This window comes from Alosa pseudoharengus, unplaced genomic scaffold (assembly GCF_046254945.1).
Source record: "Alosa pseudoharengus isolate Yale_2024_CS ecotype anadromous, Long Island Sound unplaced genomic scaffold, YU_APseudo_1.1 YU_APseudo_1.1_scf_18, whole genome shotgun sequence".
NCBI lineage: Eukaryota > Metazoa > Chordata > Actinopteri > Clupeiformes > Clupeidae > Alosa > Alosa pseudoharengus.
In genome coordinates, this window is record NW_027468650.1 from 18,126,515 (window position 1) to 18,142,261 (window position 15,747).

The 15,747-nt window shown below is 42.9% G+C and overlaps 1 protein-coding gene across 2 annotated transcripts in view; it reads left to right on the forward strand.

Annotated features, from left to right (window-relative positions):
* The window catches only part of pard3aa (par-3 family cell polarity regulator alpha, a), a 281,887-nt gene that overhangs the window by 146,893 nt on the left and 119,247 nt on the right, over positions 1-15,747 (forward strand). For both annotated transcript variants that reach the window (XM_076290387.1, XM_076290388.1), the window contains exons 12-14: positions 1,387-1,575; positions 2,060-2,230; positions 10,578-10,725. In XM_076290387.1, the coding sequence (XP_076146502.1) occupies positions 1,387-1,575; positions 2,060-2,230; positions 10,578-10,725 (508 nt within the window). The remainder of the gene's footprint in view (positions 1-1,386; positions 1,576-2,059; positions 2,231-10,577; positions 10,726-15,747) is intronic.

The following is a 15,747-nucleotide window of genomic DNA, read 5'->3' on the forward strand; positions in this document are numbered from 1 at the left end:
CTGTGTGCAGAGCCTACATAAGCCTACTGAAAATAGCACCTAGCGCCACCTTAAAAGTGCCTGACGTAGATCAGCTCAGGCGGCAGTGTGTGTGTTTGAATCATGTGAAGCTGTGTTTGTCTAAAGACTTTAATCAGCCATACCTATTTTTGTACATGTGAGAACTAATACAGGAAGATGCAGATTACTTCAGTATCATAGCCATTTATAGATGGCATTTATATATTGCATTTTAGGTCATTTTGACATTGTATTTGACATTTTGAAAAAAACTAATATGGAAAAAATACATTTTTGTTTTTAAAATGGGTTGTCTCTTTTTGTAGGTGGCCTTATTGTAGCGTGTTTTGTTAGTCAATACCATCTGCTTTCAAATATATGTTATCCATCATTTCATCTCCAATAGATACCATGAATCACACTGGGTTATAACAGCACATAACCCCCTGTCAATAAATTGGTCAAAGGGTCTACTTCTTTCTCTCATTGCAGCTACATGCTAATTGCTGTATCTATTTAAGTCATTAGTGGTTATTGCTTTTGAACAGTAAGAGTGGTTTTGTGCTGTTCAAAAACAATGTATATGACCATTGTATATGTGGGCGCAGTGGCAATCACCTGCATTCATATCTGCTGGGGCTTTCCCACTGAGACATGTGCACACCCAATACACATGCTATGAAGTAGGCCTAATTAAGATGCATGGGACGTTCTGGCTTACCACAGAATGATTTTATTCATATTCATATTTTATATTCAGGTCCAGCTTGCCTGTCCATCAAAGCCTCTCTTCCTTACGCTGTGGCACCCACACAAACATAATTAGCCTTTTTATTCCCGGAGTTCATGATGTGCCCCCTTCCCTTCCTATCATATTAATCTGCCTTTCTTTTCCTTGAATTACTCTGAGTGATTTTTCCACAAATTCATGTCTGTCTGAAGGTTGCTTTACCCCCCCCCCCCCCCCCCCCCAATGGACATGGACTGACTGACACTCATGTGACTGGTGGAGTTTGATACATTTAGAGCATAAACTAGTTTAAGCAATCAGTAATGTGCCTGTTGAAGGCACTGTAGCTGATGTTTCTTCTGGTCTACACAAACAAAGAGCAGGACTTTGAGGTGACTTTAGTGCCCCTTCACTGATAGTGCCTTAAGGATTCCTTTTCCTTTAAGGATCCCAGCAAAATACAAAAGCATGGCCAACTTGACAGGGGGAAATTGTTACCTGCCATCATCAAAGTTGAGTCCGATCCCCTCTGTCACACTTGACAAGCTTGTGACCGTGACGAGAAATCAAACAAAATGGTGCCTGAGAGTGTGATGACTTTGGCTTCATATGTCTCTTTCTCACTACGACTTTTTCATTTTCTCTATCTGTTGCAGAAGCCAGAGGAGGATGACCTAGTGTTGACCCCAGATGGTACACGGGAGTTCCTGACGTTTGACATTCCTCTAAATGACTCGGGATCTGCAGGGTTAGGTGTCAGTGTCAAGGGCAATCGTTCTAAAGAGAACCATGCAGACCTGGGCATCTTTGTCAAGTCTATAATCAACGGTGGAGCAGCTTGCAAGGTGAGAGTCATTTGATGTTTTGAAAGACGTGTGAAGTGATGGTCTCAAAACATAACCTTCTTTTAAGTGCTATTGTGAATTACTTACGAATTAAGTAAAGGTTTTAACATATATTTCTATACTCTGTTACTCTACTGCTACCATACAGTGCTTACTTTATTATTTATTCTCATACATTTAGCTATAGTAGTGCTGTCATTTCTGTTCAGAAAAGATCAGTTTCCATGGTTACAGGAAAAATTTCAATGTTAAGAGAAGCCACTGAGAGCATGGTCTGCAATGATTGTGGTTAGGAAGTCTTTCTTTGTTGTCCTGGTGTTCAGAGTTAACATGGATCAGTGTTATTATACAGTGTTACTCTGATCTGTGGTCAGGGTCATAGTTTTAGGTTCCTTCACCTAAAAAAACGTTGAGCTTTTTAAGTTATAGCCAGGTTGTAGGAAATGAAAATATTTTTGATGTGTGTGGTTGTGTATATCTCCAGGATGGACGCCTGCATGTCAATGACCAGTTGATTGCTGTCAATGGAGAGTCCTTGCTGGGCAAGACCAACCAGGAAGCCATGGAAACACTACGGACATCCATGTCCATTGAGAGTAACAAACGTGGAATGATCCAGCTCATTGTTGCCAGGAGAGTCACTGGAAGAGACGAGGTAACTAGTGAGGTTGCATCATCTCAGTCAAAAGTTAGTGGAATGACTAGACTTGAGGTTTATGTAGAAAAGACAGAGTGGAGATGTCATTTGTACATAGATAGTATGTGTGAACCCATAAGAAGGACTGCCACATTTAGGAAAACAGCCCCATAACCTATGTTAATGCTAGTTTTTTTCAAAGCGCTTTTATTTTGTAAAGCTTTTTGAGTTGTACATCCTTGTTACAGTTTAAGTAAGCGTCACTTAAAATCAAAATCATTGTTAGTTGTGTAGAGACTATTCAAAGACTGATAGTACATGCCAACCCGCAGAGTATCAGCGCAACAAAGGCCGCCTGTAGCCATTTCTGTCTAGCCTTCTGATCTTCAAAAGAATCATATTGGATTTCCTAGCTAGCTCTCTTCCACTGACTGTCACCAGTGGGATTGATGGACACTGGGCCACCAATGACTGCAGACAGATGAAGGGATGGGGGTGTCTGTGTGGAGATTAAAAAAAAGAAAAAAGGAAGAAAAATCAAAAAGAGAAAGTGAATTAAAGTGAGTTGTTATCAGCCGAATGGCAGAGGTGAGGGAGATCGAAAGCAATTCTGCGTCTGAAACGTCTCACAGATTAAAGTGTGATAAGGAGCCAGGCTTTATGAAATATCAACTGTGTTTATTCCTCCGACCCCCCCCCCCCTTCTACTAACTTATTTCCATGTGCATTAATGTTTGTTTTTATTTTCGCCTCACGCAGAGTTCACATATTCACACAGATGAAAAAAGAAAAACCAAATCTAATATATATTCATAATGATGTATATGTTTATGTGAAATGTCAGTTTGCTTTGAAGAGAGTGAGAGCAACTGGTTTGTTGAGAGTGATGAAATGGGGAATGATGGCTGATTATGGAAATGAGGGCCAGTTTATTCAGCAATCACGCACTTCTGTTTGAAGTGGATCTGTGTGTGTGTGTGTGTGTGTGTGTGTGTGTGTGTGTGTGTGTGTGTGTGTGTGTGTGTGTGTGTGTGTGTGTGTGTGTGTGTGTGTGTGTGTGTGTGTGTGTGTGTGTGTGTGTGTGTGTGTGTGTGTGTGTGCAATAGCAAAATGTTGTCAGGGAAGGTGACAGTCACATACACAGTACCTCTGCTCCCTCCAACATACATACCTTTCATGTATCTCTGTAACACTCTCAACTCTCTGACACACACACACACACACATTCTCTCCCTGTTATCTGGTGAGTGGATGCCTGTAGCTGCCAGGAGATCAGCTCTGATTAGTGGCTGTGTGAGGTTGATTGGTGCTTCACCTCCGGTAAGTCCCTCAGACTGGACCTCATGCTGAGCCTCTGTCCCCTGACTCCCCCAAACAAACACCCAACCCCTTCCCCAAAACACACACACACACACACACACACACACACACACACACACACACACACACACACACACACGCACACACACACACACACGCACACACACACTACTCACTCTTCACTCAAGGTCTCCAGTCTCCAAAGTCCTCCAGTCTATTCCCAAGGTTAACCCTATCTGCCTGTCAAACTAAGAAATTTGAAAGGTTCTTTGGCTCCCTTAGTATTTCCCCCTGCACTCTCTGCCTGGTAGCTTACCTCTCCGATAGGGGAAACGTGTTTGTATGATGCTGTGGTGAGGGTATGTAAGGTAAAGGTGAGTGGGATTTAGCAGAAACTTGCTGCCAATTGCCCACTGCTTGCCAGGCAGTGACACTGCCTGTGCTTTAACACACCCCGAGTAATGGATATTAATGAATAAGTCCTCAACGTAGAAGTAATGGAACAGCAAGAAAGAAATATAAATAGCAGGGAGAATTTCATTGAGAGCAAAGGAAACAGTCATCACATACACCACAACGTGTGACGAAACTGGAAGGAAGGGTCATCATCAGAGGGCAAATGCAGGGCACAGGGCAACATTAAAAACAATAAGATTAGTCAGTGTCACCACAGATGAGCCACAGTCATACTCTTATGAGAGAACAAGCGTGTTCTACACATCTGACCTTTGCAAGGCTCGGGAGATTATTTTTAGGGGTGGGATTGTCAGGGATCAAGTTGGGAGTCATGTTTTCATGTCCAGGACTCATAATATGAGAACTGAATAAAACCCCACTTGCTATTTACACATGCATGTACACACACACACACACACACACACACACACACACACACACACACACACACACACACACACACACACACACACACACACACACAAATACACACACCCTGCCCTGCCCCCACTCTATTTACCCCACTTTCCCTTTGGAGCCCTATTGTTATGCCTCCAAACATATACACTTGAATCCTGGGCCTTGTTATGCCTACAGTATGTCTCTGAGCAGATTCTGAACAAGTCCAAGGTCAGTCCCCTCTTCCTTTCTCCTAGTGTTTTTCCCCGACTCAAACAGCACTGATTGACAGACACTTTTGGTCGTGAAGGACACCTCAGAATTAATCCATGAGAGGCTTAGTTCCCTCTCTCTTGTATTACCCTGAGGAGAGTGTGGGGGTCTCTCTGTCTGCTTAATGCACTGCAGACCCGTGTCCTTGAGCACATATGACCCTTCTCCCCCCCCAAAGAGAGAATAGCTAGTCCCCATTGGGTTTGGTGGAGAGCCAAAAAAGGGATTTGTGTGCTATGTGACAAAGATACTAATAGTCATGGTGAATTGAGGAGCTGAGACTGATTTGCATGCTAAAGCATAATGATAAGAGTTAATACATGTGTGCCATCTGATAAGATCGGCGCGTCTCAAAAGTACACATACCTTGCTGTAATGCTCTGAAATACATCTATCTTTTTGTTCCTTTTCCTGTGGTGGAAGTTGCCACGGCTAATTGGAGCAGACTGACAGATCGGTGCTTTTTTCAGAGGACAGTCTTGACCCAGTTAGTGTAGTAATATATGATTGGTCGACCAATTTATTTCATTGAGCATTATAATTTAACTACGCTTCAGAGGCTTTGTAATATCCATCAGTTCTATTAATGCAGCTTTATATGTGTTCAAGCAATTAAACTCTCGGAAAGTCATTTTCAATTCAATTAATTTTTTATCAGTACTTTAAAACATACTCATCATCTTCATGTTATTCAGATGATTTCACCGTAAAGTTACTGGAAAGGATGAGGAAAGTTGAACGCATCCACCTCATTTACTTGTTGCTAAAGAGACATGACACAATAAAACACTAACTCAGTTCATGAAACCTGCAAAGGAAATTGGTGGAAAGTGGAGGACTTATAATAAAACACAGCTACTGGCAGTTTCTAAGGGGGAGGACCTTATACAAATTTGAAACTATGTTTTTTCTTGATACAGTGTGACTATGATTTACACTTGTCAATACACAAACTAATGAATTCACAAAAAAATCTAATACCACACACATGGCTAGAGTCACAGTACATGTAATTCATTATTTACTCATGTTGGTGTCCATAATCAGATGTTTTATGAAGCATTAACTCTCATATGTTGTGTGCTGACTCATTTGGGTTTCTTTACCTCTGATGAACTAAGTTAAGCTAAGTTAAGTTTAAACTGAGCATAGACACAAAGAATTCTGGAAATGCTTTCCATCTGCACATAGCAACTTCCAAAGCATTGATGTAAAATTCATCACCCCTATACAGGTGTGTGTGCGGCATATTTCTTTGTGCGTAATATGCTAGCTCCTACAATAAGACATTCCTGCTGCATATTTGTGGTTTATGTTGCGTATGTGACCATATTGCATTTGCCAGCTCCATTTTTTATGCCCTTTTGTCTTTTGGGTATTGTTGTGCATCTGAGAGATGATGGTGCTCTCCTCTCCTGTCTTCTCTCGATATTTTGTTTTTCTCCCATGGAGCCTCGGCCTTTCATTTCTGTTGTTGTGGCACAGCAGTTGCACACCAAAGCACTGCCAGGATCTGAACGCCCAACAGCACGCTAAGGCTCTTTTTAAGGAAAAAAACTTTACCTCAAAACAATGTGCTTCCACTTTTACCAGTCATCTCTACAACTTTCCTCTTTTTCCTCTTTTTCCACGTATTGCACCTGTCCTTGGTGCTGAATTCCTCTGAAAATGCGCTTACGGAGTTAACCTAAACTTCAACCCACATTTACATGTTATTGTACATTCATGTAAATTCTTAAGGTGGAATTGAACAGTCCCGGGGGGGGGGGGGTGGGACTCTGGTCCATCTTCAGTTTTATTTCGTCTGATTTATGTCGTTGAATGTTTTTATGTGGAGTTTTGTGCACTACTCAGCAGAGGATTTAGAGATCCCCTCTGGGGAAGGAACAAAAGAAGCCACTTTGATGTCAGGTACCCTCTCTTCCTGACCGCATGAAGAAAGGGCTGAGAGGAATGGTTTTTGGATTGTAGTAGGGTGGTAGGGGAAAAGGGGATGCTTTTCAGATGGTGCACATTTCAGCAGAACCTCTTGTTCTTGTAAGAACTTCATTTTTATGCATCTGTACTTTTTGCCACATCAACTTGGCCAGCTCCGTAAGACCTGGTTACACAATTGTTTTGTTCCCAAATAGCTTTTTTCAGCAGCACTTTATTATTACAGTTCTTTTTTTCCAATGCTTCGAATGATTATAATTTATGGAAGCTGTCAGCGTCTTATGTATAGTCTTGTTGCAAGATTTATTAATGAATTGCTATCATCCATACCATGGTTTTTATTTTGATACTTTTAGTGAATAATAACTGACTGCCAATGAATGCCTTGGGAGTTTTTCACCTTCTGTCATTGGCTTTATAAACCTTGTCCTTGTGACAAAGGATTGCATCCTCAAAGTAATATATTGCACATGTATTGCAAATGCTTCCATCCACTGAGCAGAGCTGAATTTTGATAATGTAGGCACATGGGCTAAAGATTGAAGCCTCGGGGCTGTCCGCTTTTGGCTATGAAGGTTGTGCCCTTATTGGTCAGGAGCAGAGCAGTCTGCCCCACAACGTAGCCAGCTATGATCAGCTAACAGCAGAATTAATATTTTAGTGAGCGGTTGATGCAGTGCAGTATAAGCACGTGAGTAAAAAGAATTGAAAATGCTCTCTTTGAAGAAAAGAAAGACACACATTCAAGAAACTACACTTTGCACCTTTAAAACGAAAGTATGTAGAGTGGCAGCGTATGACTTGTGGCACGAGAGGACACACATCGACTGATCTGCATACCGTGGTGCGTTGTGTGGTCAATACAGAGACGCTGATGCAAGCTGACAGCAGGAAGGAAATGCCAAGTGTGCGACATCAGACCAGGCCTTGTGTAGAGGCTCGGAGAGGCTCATGATCGATCAGGCTGTAAGAGAGCTATCAATCAGGCAGGCCAGTAGATTATGCTTTTATTAGTATCGAGCTGTTCTCTTGGGGAAGTCGGACAGACACAGTTTTATGAAGACTGGGACCCACGGGCCTGGGTGTCACCTCTCCGCTGGTCATGAAGCCTCACGTACGTTGTGATTGTATCAGGAGAGTGACTGCGCATGGAAAAAAACAAAATGGCAATTATAATCATCAAAAATATGTTCCTTTGGTGAACTCTACATATCATCAGTTCCCTTGTGTGAAGACTCTAGACCCCATGCCTGTCACATAATGATAGAATTACCCAGTAATCAGTTCACTGAAATGTACCATAGCTGCTTTGGCCAGGCTAGACAAGGCAATAGAGGATCTGCAGACCTGGGCATTGTCCCTTCTCTTTCCTAATCCCCTGCAAATACCTACTGGAGGATTTCTGTTTTGGTAGGAAAGTTATGCATTTCCGAGAGAGGGGATGATCCACTGAATGCTGAGGAATACACAGACAAGAAGAGACAGAGTAGGATGGAGGTTAGGCATAGAGGAAAGGCTGGCGTAAAAAAAAAAATGAAAAAAAAAAAAAAGATGACTGAAGGAATGAGGAATAGGACAGAAGGCGAAAGTGCGGTGATACTGAATCAGAGTGGATGGAATGAAAGATAATGGTAAGAGAGAGGAACTTGGCAGAAAGAAACTGATTGCAGAAGGGGATGATGAAAGGGGCGGTGCAAGGATGGCGGCCGTATGACAAGTGAAAGAAAGGGCTGAGCGCTGTGCTGGCTACCCTCTGGGCATTAGGTGGATGGGCTGGAGGCAGAGGGAGCAGGCGGGCCAGCCCCCAAGCACTGCGCCGCATGCCAAGGCTTAGAGAAAAGGTAATTACTGGCATCGCCTAGAGAAGGGCTGACAGGATTAAAAACACACACAAACAGGCCCTCGCCACTCTGGAGACGGTATAATGCTCCCAGCAGCCCGCGGACTGCAGCTTAGCCTCCACTCTGCCCCGTCATCACTGCTCCGAGTTGCTCCAAGGCGCCAAGGTCAGCGGACAAGTGACATGACGGGCATCTGTGGGACGTGGGGATGAAGCCTCATTAGTAAGTGAGGGGTGTATAGCAGTGTCTTATCACCGGCACATACTGTAATCCAGTCTCGGGATGGAGTAGATTAGGGAGAGATTAAGATGGGAATGAGACAGCACAGGGGTTCACTTTCCATCTTCCTACTTGCATGTATGCCCACATGGGCGTGTGTGCTTACACACACACGCACACACACACACACACACACACACGATCATATTCACTCAAATATATTGCTTTGTAAAACAACTAAGATCTTAGATCCCACCAGATTTATTAGGCTGGCTTTTGAGTTCACACCCATGCCAGTGTAATATATATTCTCATTCTCTAATACGTTTTCTCACTTTCTCTCTCTCTCTCTCTCTCTCTCTCTCTCTCTCTCTCTCTCTCTTTCTCTTTCTCTTTCCTCCCTCCCTCTCTTTCGCTCGCTCCCCCATGAGATTAAGTAAAAGGGAAAAGCTAATAAAGCAAACTGGTGTGCTGCAGTTGAAACCTTATTGAGCCCAATTCCGCAGTGGGGCCTATGGCAGACGTGTCTACGACCGTGATTGTAATTGTGTTGACCTCCTCTGCTCAAGCACTCCCCGCCACCCTACCCTACCCCAACGCTCAGCTCTTATCAAGCTTTACGCCTAGATAAGTCCCGCGCTCCCGACTTCATTAAGCTCCTCATTTATATGAAACAGACGAGCGGCTCCCTCTCTCTCTCTCTCTCCCTCCTGCTGTCGGCTCGACGCCGCCCCATGCTGCCATGCGGCTCTCTCCATCAGAGCACTGAAGGCGACCCACGCCTCCCTGGAACATGCACACTCCCCGCCTGGGCGCGTTCTTGTCTCTTTTTCTGCCTGTTTCATGGTGGAGAAATGTTTTCTATCATTTCTCTTTCCCTCCCGTTCCTAGGTTGCACCAGTCTCCTACTCTCTCTGTCTTGGACCACCATTTTTTTTCCCATCTGTTTCTTTTTTTCTCTCACGCTGGTCTTCCATAGTTGTTTATATTTCTTGTTCTGTCTCTGTCTCTTAACTCTTTGCTGTTTCTGGCAGTTTGCCAGGTTTGAGTTAAGGGAGATGCAAGTTCTCTGGAAGGATACACTTAGCTTGATGTAACATAATTCTTTGATTTCAGGCCATTTCTGTAGCAGATCTCACGGTAAACAGGAACAGAGTTTTTTACACTGCTGCCTCTCTAGCATATCCCAATTCTTTATGAATGTAATCATTTTCAATTAAGACAAAACACATCCAACAAGGAAAATAGTTACAATTTGAAAATTCTGGCTAAAAAGGCTGGCGGTGCTTATTGAGAAGAAAGCTTATTGAGAAAAAGTTTCTCTTCCATTAGTGCAAACTAATAGCAGTGCTTAGTCTATCACGTTTCACAGCATTCCACCAAATGGGTGACAGAACAGACCATTGTCCATTCTTTCAAGACCTAAGCAATACAATACATCGACCTCCACAAGCTCCACATCACCCTCTGTGAAAAAGCCAAATGTCACTTGCCCATTTAGCTGAGGAGGGAGCTGTCTTTACATCTATTGGAAATCCATGCTGTGTTATCATTGTGGGAGTGCTCAGCAGAGCGTTAGCGTCTTAGCCCTAGCATCTCTCAGGCAGATTGAGGATTAGCTTGATTCTGACAAGGTGCGTGGGTAATTACCAGCCTCCCGTTGTCAGGAGGGGAATTGAAGAGAGAGAGAGAGAGAGAAAGAGAGCATGTGAATGAAAGAGAGAGAATGGTACAAGATATAAGATTGCAAGATGACAAGATCATAGTTGAAGGGAAGTAGTGGCATGAATACTAAACATTCTGTAGTTTGTGATCATGTAAACATGCTCAGCATGAGCCTCTGAAACAAATCTCAGACCTTGCCACTTTATGTCTATTTTATTTGATGTTAATATATATATATATATATATCTTCTCTGCAGGAGCTGCCATCTGGTGCCTCAGTTCCAGACCTGTCGGCATCACCACAAGACGACCACGAGAGACGGATTTCACATTCCATGTACCCTAGCCTGGATGACCTGGACGATGACCTCTCTCCCAGGTCCAGCATGATGGGCAGGATGATGGGTAAGCCTTTATCATGCAGAAACAGACACACACACACACGCACACACACACACACACACACACATATATATATATACACTGCCCCTCAGGACACACCTCGCACATGCATACCTAGTTTTGTAAAGGATCAATGTCTTCTTCAGCTGCCACCCTTGTTTGCCAAAGCCCTGCATGGTTTCATTTGGGCCAATCCTCATCCTCTTCAAGCCCAAGTTCAGCTCCTGTGTCACAAAGGAATTGGGATTGGGGATTCGATCCTCGGCCAGTCATTCTTGTCGTTGTAGAATTGACCCCCCTCTTACTAGCGAGAGGTTACAGGCCCTCACGACGGCACCACCACACTCTGCTTTTTATTTTTCCCTCATATGTTCCTCTTCGTCTCCTCTCTTCATCCGACTCATTCCCTTCATCAGCAAGAGTTGACTCTAACTTCTGTATCTTCATGCAGCATCACTGGGTGACTCTTGTCAGTGATCTCCCAGCTTGAGATCAGAGACAGTGTCAAGCCCATCAGAAGGGTAATTAAGCTGGTAGATCAATAGAAGCTGCTTGCTTTTTCCCCTCTCACCCTCTCTCTCACTCTTTTTTTTATATATCTATGGTTGCCAAGGATGCTTTTCTTTGACAGGCTACTGATGTAGCCTTTCAAAATGCTGCCCTGATCATAAACAGCGAGCTAGGAAATCGTGACGGAACTGTAAAAAAATCTCAGCACAATACTTCAAGGGAGGGAAGGGCTCTCACTCCTCTAAGCAGATGAAAAAGAAGAAGTGAAGAACTCCTCTAAAAGTTTAAAGTTGCTGGAAGTTCAGCGAAAAGGGCTGGTTGGGCACATCATGCCTCAATCCGCACATTGGTCTCCGCTGTTTTCACATGACAGTAGCTTTCAGCCCTTTCCTGTGTAGTGACATACCTATGCATTTTATTAAAGTCATTGACAGGTTACATCATGTGTAGGCTGCATTGAAATATCAGCTGGACCCTCTGTAAGCATTTGACAGTGTTTGGTAAGCGGTGGGAAAGATGTCCAGAAGGCACTTAAATGAAACGTCATTTGAAAGCTGGCCTGCTGCCGACCTGGTAGGTGACCTACACTGTGTCCTTGTGGAGTCAGCAGTCATGTCCATGGTCAAGTTGTAGCAGTGTCCCTTAAACACATTTCCTGTCTTTGATGGGCTTAAGACGGATGCATAAGGCAACCCTGCAAGGTTAGCATGGTGGAATGATCCTTCCTGGGTCATATGACTGATGAGATAGAGACATGCAGTCAGACACCAGCAACCTTCATGCAGTAGCAGTGTCACAGCGCACATGTCAATATGACTGGCTTGGGAAAAAGCTCTACCCCGTAGCCTTGTTACAAAAGTCTGTATTTTACCATCACTTGTTTTTTCTCTATGAGATGAGAATATGTATGATAAAATAAATATGTGCTTTATATATGTAGTCTTTTTTTACAGATACACATACAGTATGGAGAATACATAGTGCTGCTAGTGTTATACACTATATATATAGTATATAGTGTTCCTTGGACTGGAGATTAAACTCTGATAGTCCCCCAGTCATTTGCTGCAGGCTCACAGAGGTACAGCAAGTGAACCTGGAGAACAGAACACGTTGAGAATAATACTATGGCATCAGCATGTCTATGGCATTCTTCTGTTTACTTTTAGGGATTTTTGAATAAGAGCTTTTTAACTTCAGGGATTCAATAATATTTAAGATTACACTGACTGAGAAATGATATCTGTTAGCAATTACACTCAGGCTTTCTAAGATGTATTTGGTTTTGGTAATCATTTTAGAATATTTCCTTTTTTTTTAAACACACACTTTGTGATAATATGAAGTAGACAGCTGTCTTTGACTGGGATCTGTCATACAGCGTCATGTATGAGGAGCTGCAGTTTGTTGTTTTTCTTGGCTGTGTACCATGATCTTTACTTAGATTGGCTGTGCTATAACTGTGCAGGGACTTCAGAGGGTTGTCACTCAGTCAAGCGTCTGCCAGTGGAGGCGAGCAGGGAGTGGAGCTGGGAGGACAGGCAGGAGTAATTCCCCAGCCTGTCGACTCCACTAAATCTTCCACTCCCCTGCCTGTCAGTCAGTCAGTCAGTCAGTCAGTGAGTCAGTCAGTCAGTGAGCTAGCTCCAGCAGCTCTACCTTGCTCACCTCTCGGCCACTTACGATGCAGTTGCTGCAGAAGCACACGCAGCAGGTGGTAGAATAGCAGATCAATTGGATTGCTTTGTCCTCCTCTCTAGTCTCATGCAGTGTTATTTTTGTTATTCATCTTCATTTCTTAGTGTTTTTTTTTTTGGTTCCATTTTGACTTGTGACCTTGAATGTCCTTGTGGTGTTACTTGTTAAATAGGTGCAGTGGTTGAGATTGAAGAGGGTAGAAAAATACGCCTTTTGCTCCGGTGAAGGTCATTAGCTGCTGCTCCGGCTGCGCTCTCGCGCGCGCCCTAATTGAAAAGTCCAGCTAAGAGCAGGAAGTCACGCTGTGTCGCAAATTGAAGTTTGCCAACCAAAGGTAGCATGCTTAGCATGCTGCGTGCAGTGCGCACTCAGAAAGAAAAAAAAAAAGCCCTCAGAAGTGTTTCGGGTTGGCCACGGGAGGCTTTAGAATGGGTGCTGCAATTTCATCATCATTGTCAATCATCAATTTCACATGCGCTATTAGCAGCTACAGCTCAACACACTATTGAAGGGAAGACAACAGAAATGGAGGGAAATAGGAGAAAGGTGAGAAGGTTGGTGGAACAACAACGTGACGAGTGAAAAAAGAGAAGAAAAGAAGAAAAAAGACAAAGGAGGTGACCTACAAGTGAAAAGTAGGAGAGACCGAGAACTGATAAAAGAAAGAAAAACAGAGGGAGAGGGAGAGAATGTGAATAATGGTGTCACACGCGTCTCGGTATGAAGGTGGCATGAGTCAGTGGTTCCTGGCAGGGCCGAGTAATTGAAGGTGGCAGAGGGCATGTCTCTGCTGCTTGACCTCTCCTTTGCTCACAGAGAGTAGGGCTTTTTATAGTTTGACCATATCATCCTCCGTTTCTGGGTATTCATCACAGCTGGGCCCCACATCCCACCACTGTTTTCCCTCACTGAATATCCTGATAATGCTATTTCTGTCCATATTAAAGGCTGATGACTAAGAGGTGTTAGACAGTGACATTGTAGCAAATGACCCAACAATATCTACCTTCGGATCTGGAGAATATGGTGCCTGTGAAAGCAGTCACCCTCTTTACATCAGTCTTCATGTCATTGCCACTGTGTTGGAGATGCTAATTCAGAGGTCAGAGTAATGATAATATTATAAAGGCTACCTGTCAGAAAGAGAATGTGAATGCTTTGTCTGGATTTTCACTCCACATCCTCTGTTCTGGACTTTTTTATGCTTCCGTTTTGAATGAGTGAATATTAGGGATATTTTTCTCTTGCACTTCACTGACTTCTGCTCTCCCTCGTCATTTAATCTTTTAAATTGAAACTTGTGCAGGTGCGCTTGTGCTCTTTTGTCAAATTAAAACTGGGTGTGTTATAATTTTGTGTCCTTGTGAAAGCTAAATACAATGTGACCAGTTATGTATGTTAATTTTACTTGGCTTGACAGCTTTGACAGCACAAAACATTTAGACAGATTTAAGTGTGTTTCATGTATTTCATGGAGTAGACAGCTAAGGTGCAAAACAGAGCAAAGTGCATCAGTGGGGTTCGCTCATTTACCAGCAAACTTAATGCAGAAACTAGTTGCTATTCTATTCATTTTAGCCTGCGTCTATCTAAAGTACTGCTAGGAAACACAACAATGCAAGACCTACTGAAGAACTTCAGACAGTACAGCAGAAAATTCCAGTTGTGAGATCCAAATGTCACAGCATGATAAAAAAGGGAAAAGTCTGGGAAATTACTTTGTTGCTGTGGGAATCACATGGCTCCTTTGCATGCCACAGGCATTAGATTTCAACATACACATTTTTATATCTACCATCAGGTTTGATAAATATGATTAAGTTGCTGACCCTCTCGCTCTCCACCCAGAATGTTGTGCTGTTGGAAGGACAGACTTCTAAATGCGTATAATAAGTCAAAGCCACAAAATATTAGTCACCCTCATGAGCTTTGTTGCAAACCTTTGATTCATTCTGGTTACAATTACTGTAGATAAAGTCAATTTTAAGGCAAAAAATGGGTTTCCATCATTGCAAAAGATTAAAAGTAAATGTCCCGATGTCTCAATGTCTACTGTCTGGACCTATGTGAGTATGTCTGGACCTACTATGAAAGGTTTTGGCCATTATTTCAAAATACATTCCTCTGGGGTAACTGTATTCTAGATAAAAACCTAATTGCTTTGATTAGGTCAGTGTTATGTTGTTATGATTTCATGGTTTTGCATCCCAGTCCAGCAATTTTTCAACTGAAGTCTATCCCACAGTTTTAAAGATGTTTCACAATCTTTTGAACCATTTTCTCATGGTGCTTGACTCCTTGCCTGTTGCTCTCAAAAAAAGTCTATACGGCAACATTCTCAGGTGAAATCTTCGCTATCCATTGAAGTCCTCCAAAGCCTGCCTCTAATTAGAATGTGAATGTACTTTCTTCTTTGTCACATGGGACTTTCATGACAACGCCCTGCTATCCAAAACAGTCACAGCGGCTGGGAAACGTCTGACGGATTGTTGAGAGCTTTGTTCACTGGTCCATGGGAACTTGTGATTAATTCCACATGTTGGCCTAATTTCCTCTCCTCGATGAGTTTAAGGTTCACATAGTTTCATTGCATAGAACCGTTCCACAAATGATGTTGTATAACTGAGTTTGAGAGAGAATACGGCACATGTAGGACATGCACAACAAGGTCTTAGCCAGTCAATCCAATCAAGGAAATGGTTCAGGTTGTTGCATTGACCAGCATCTGGTTGCCTCCTTAAAGAATCAGTCAAAGCAAACATATTTGGGCATCATCGGTCCCTCTCCACTTAACAGCATGTACTCTATGATTAGCAG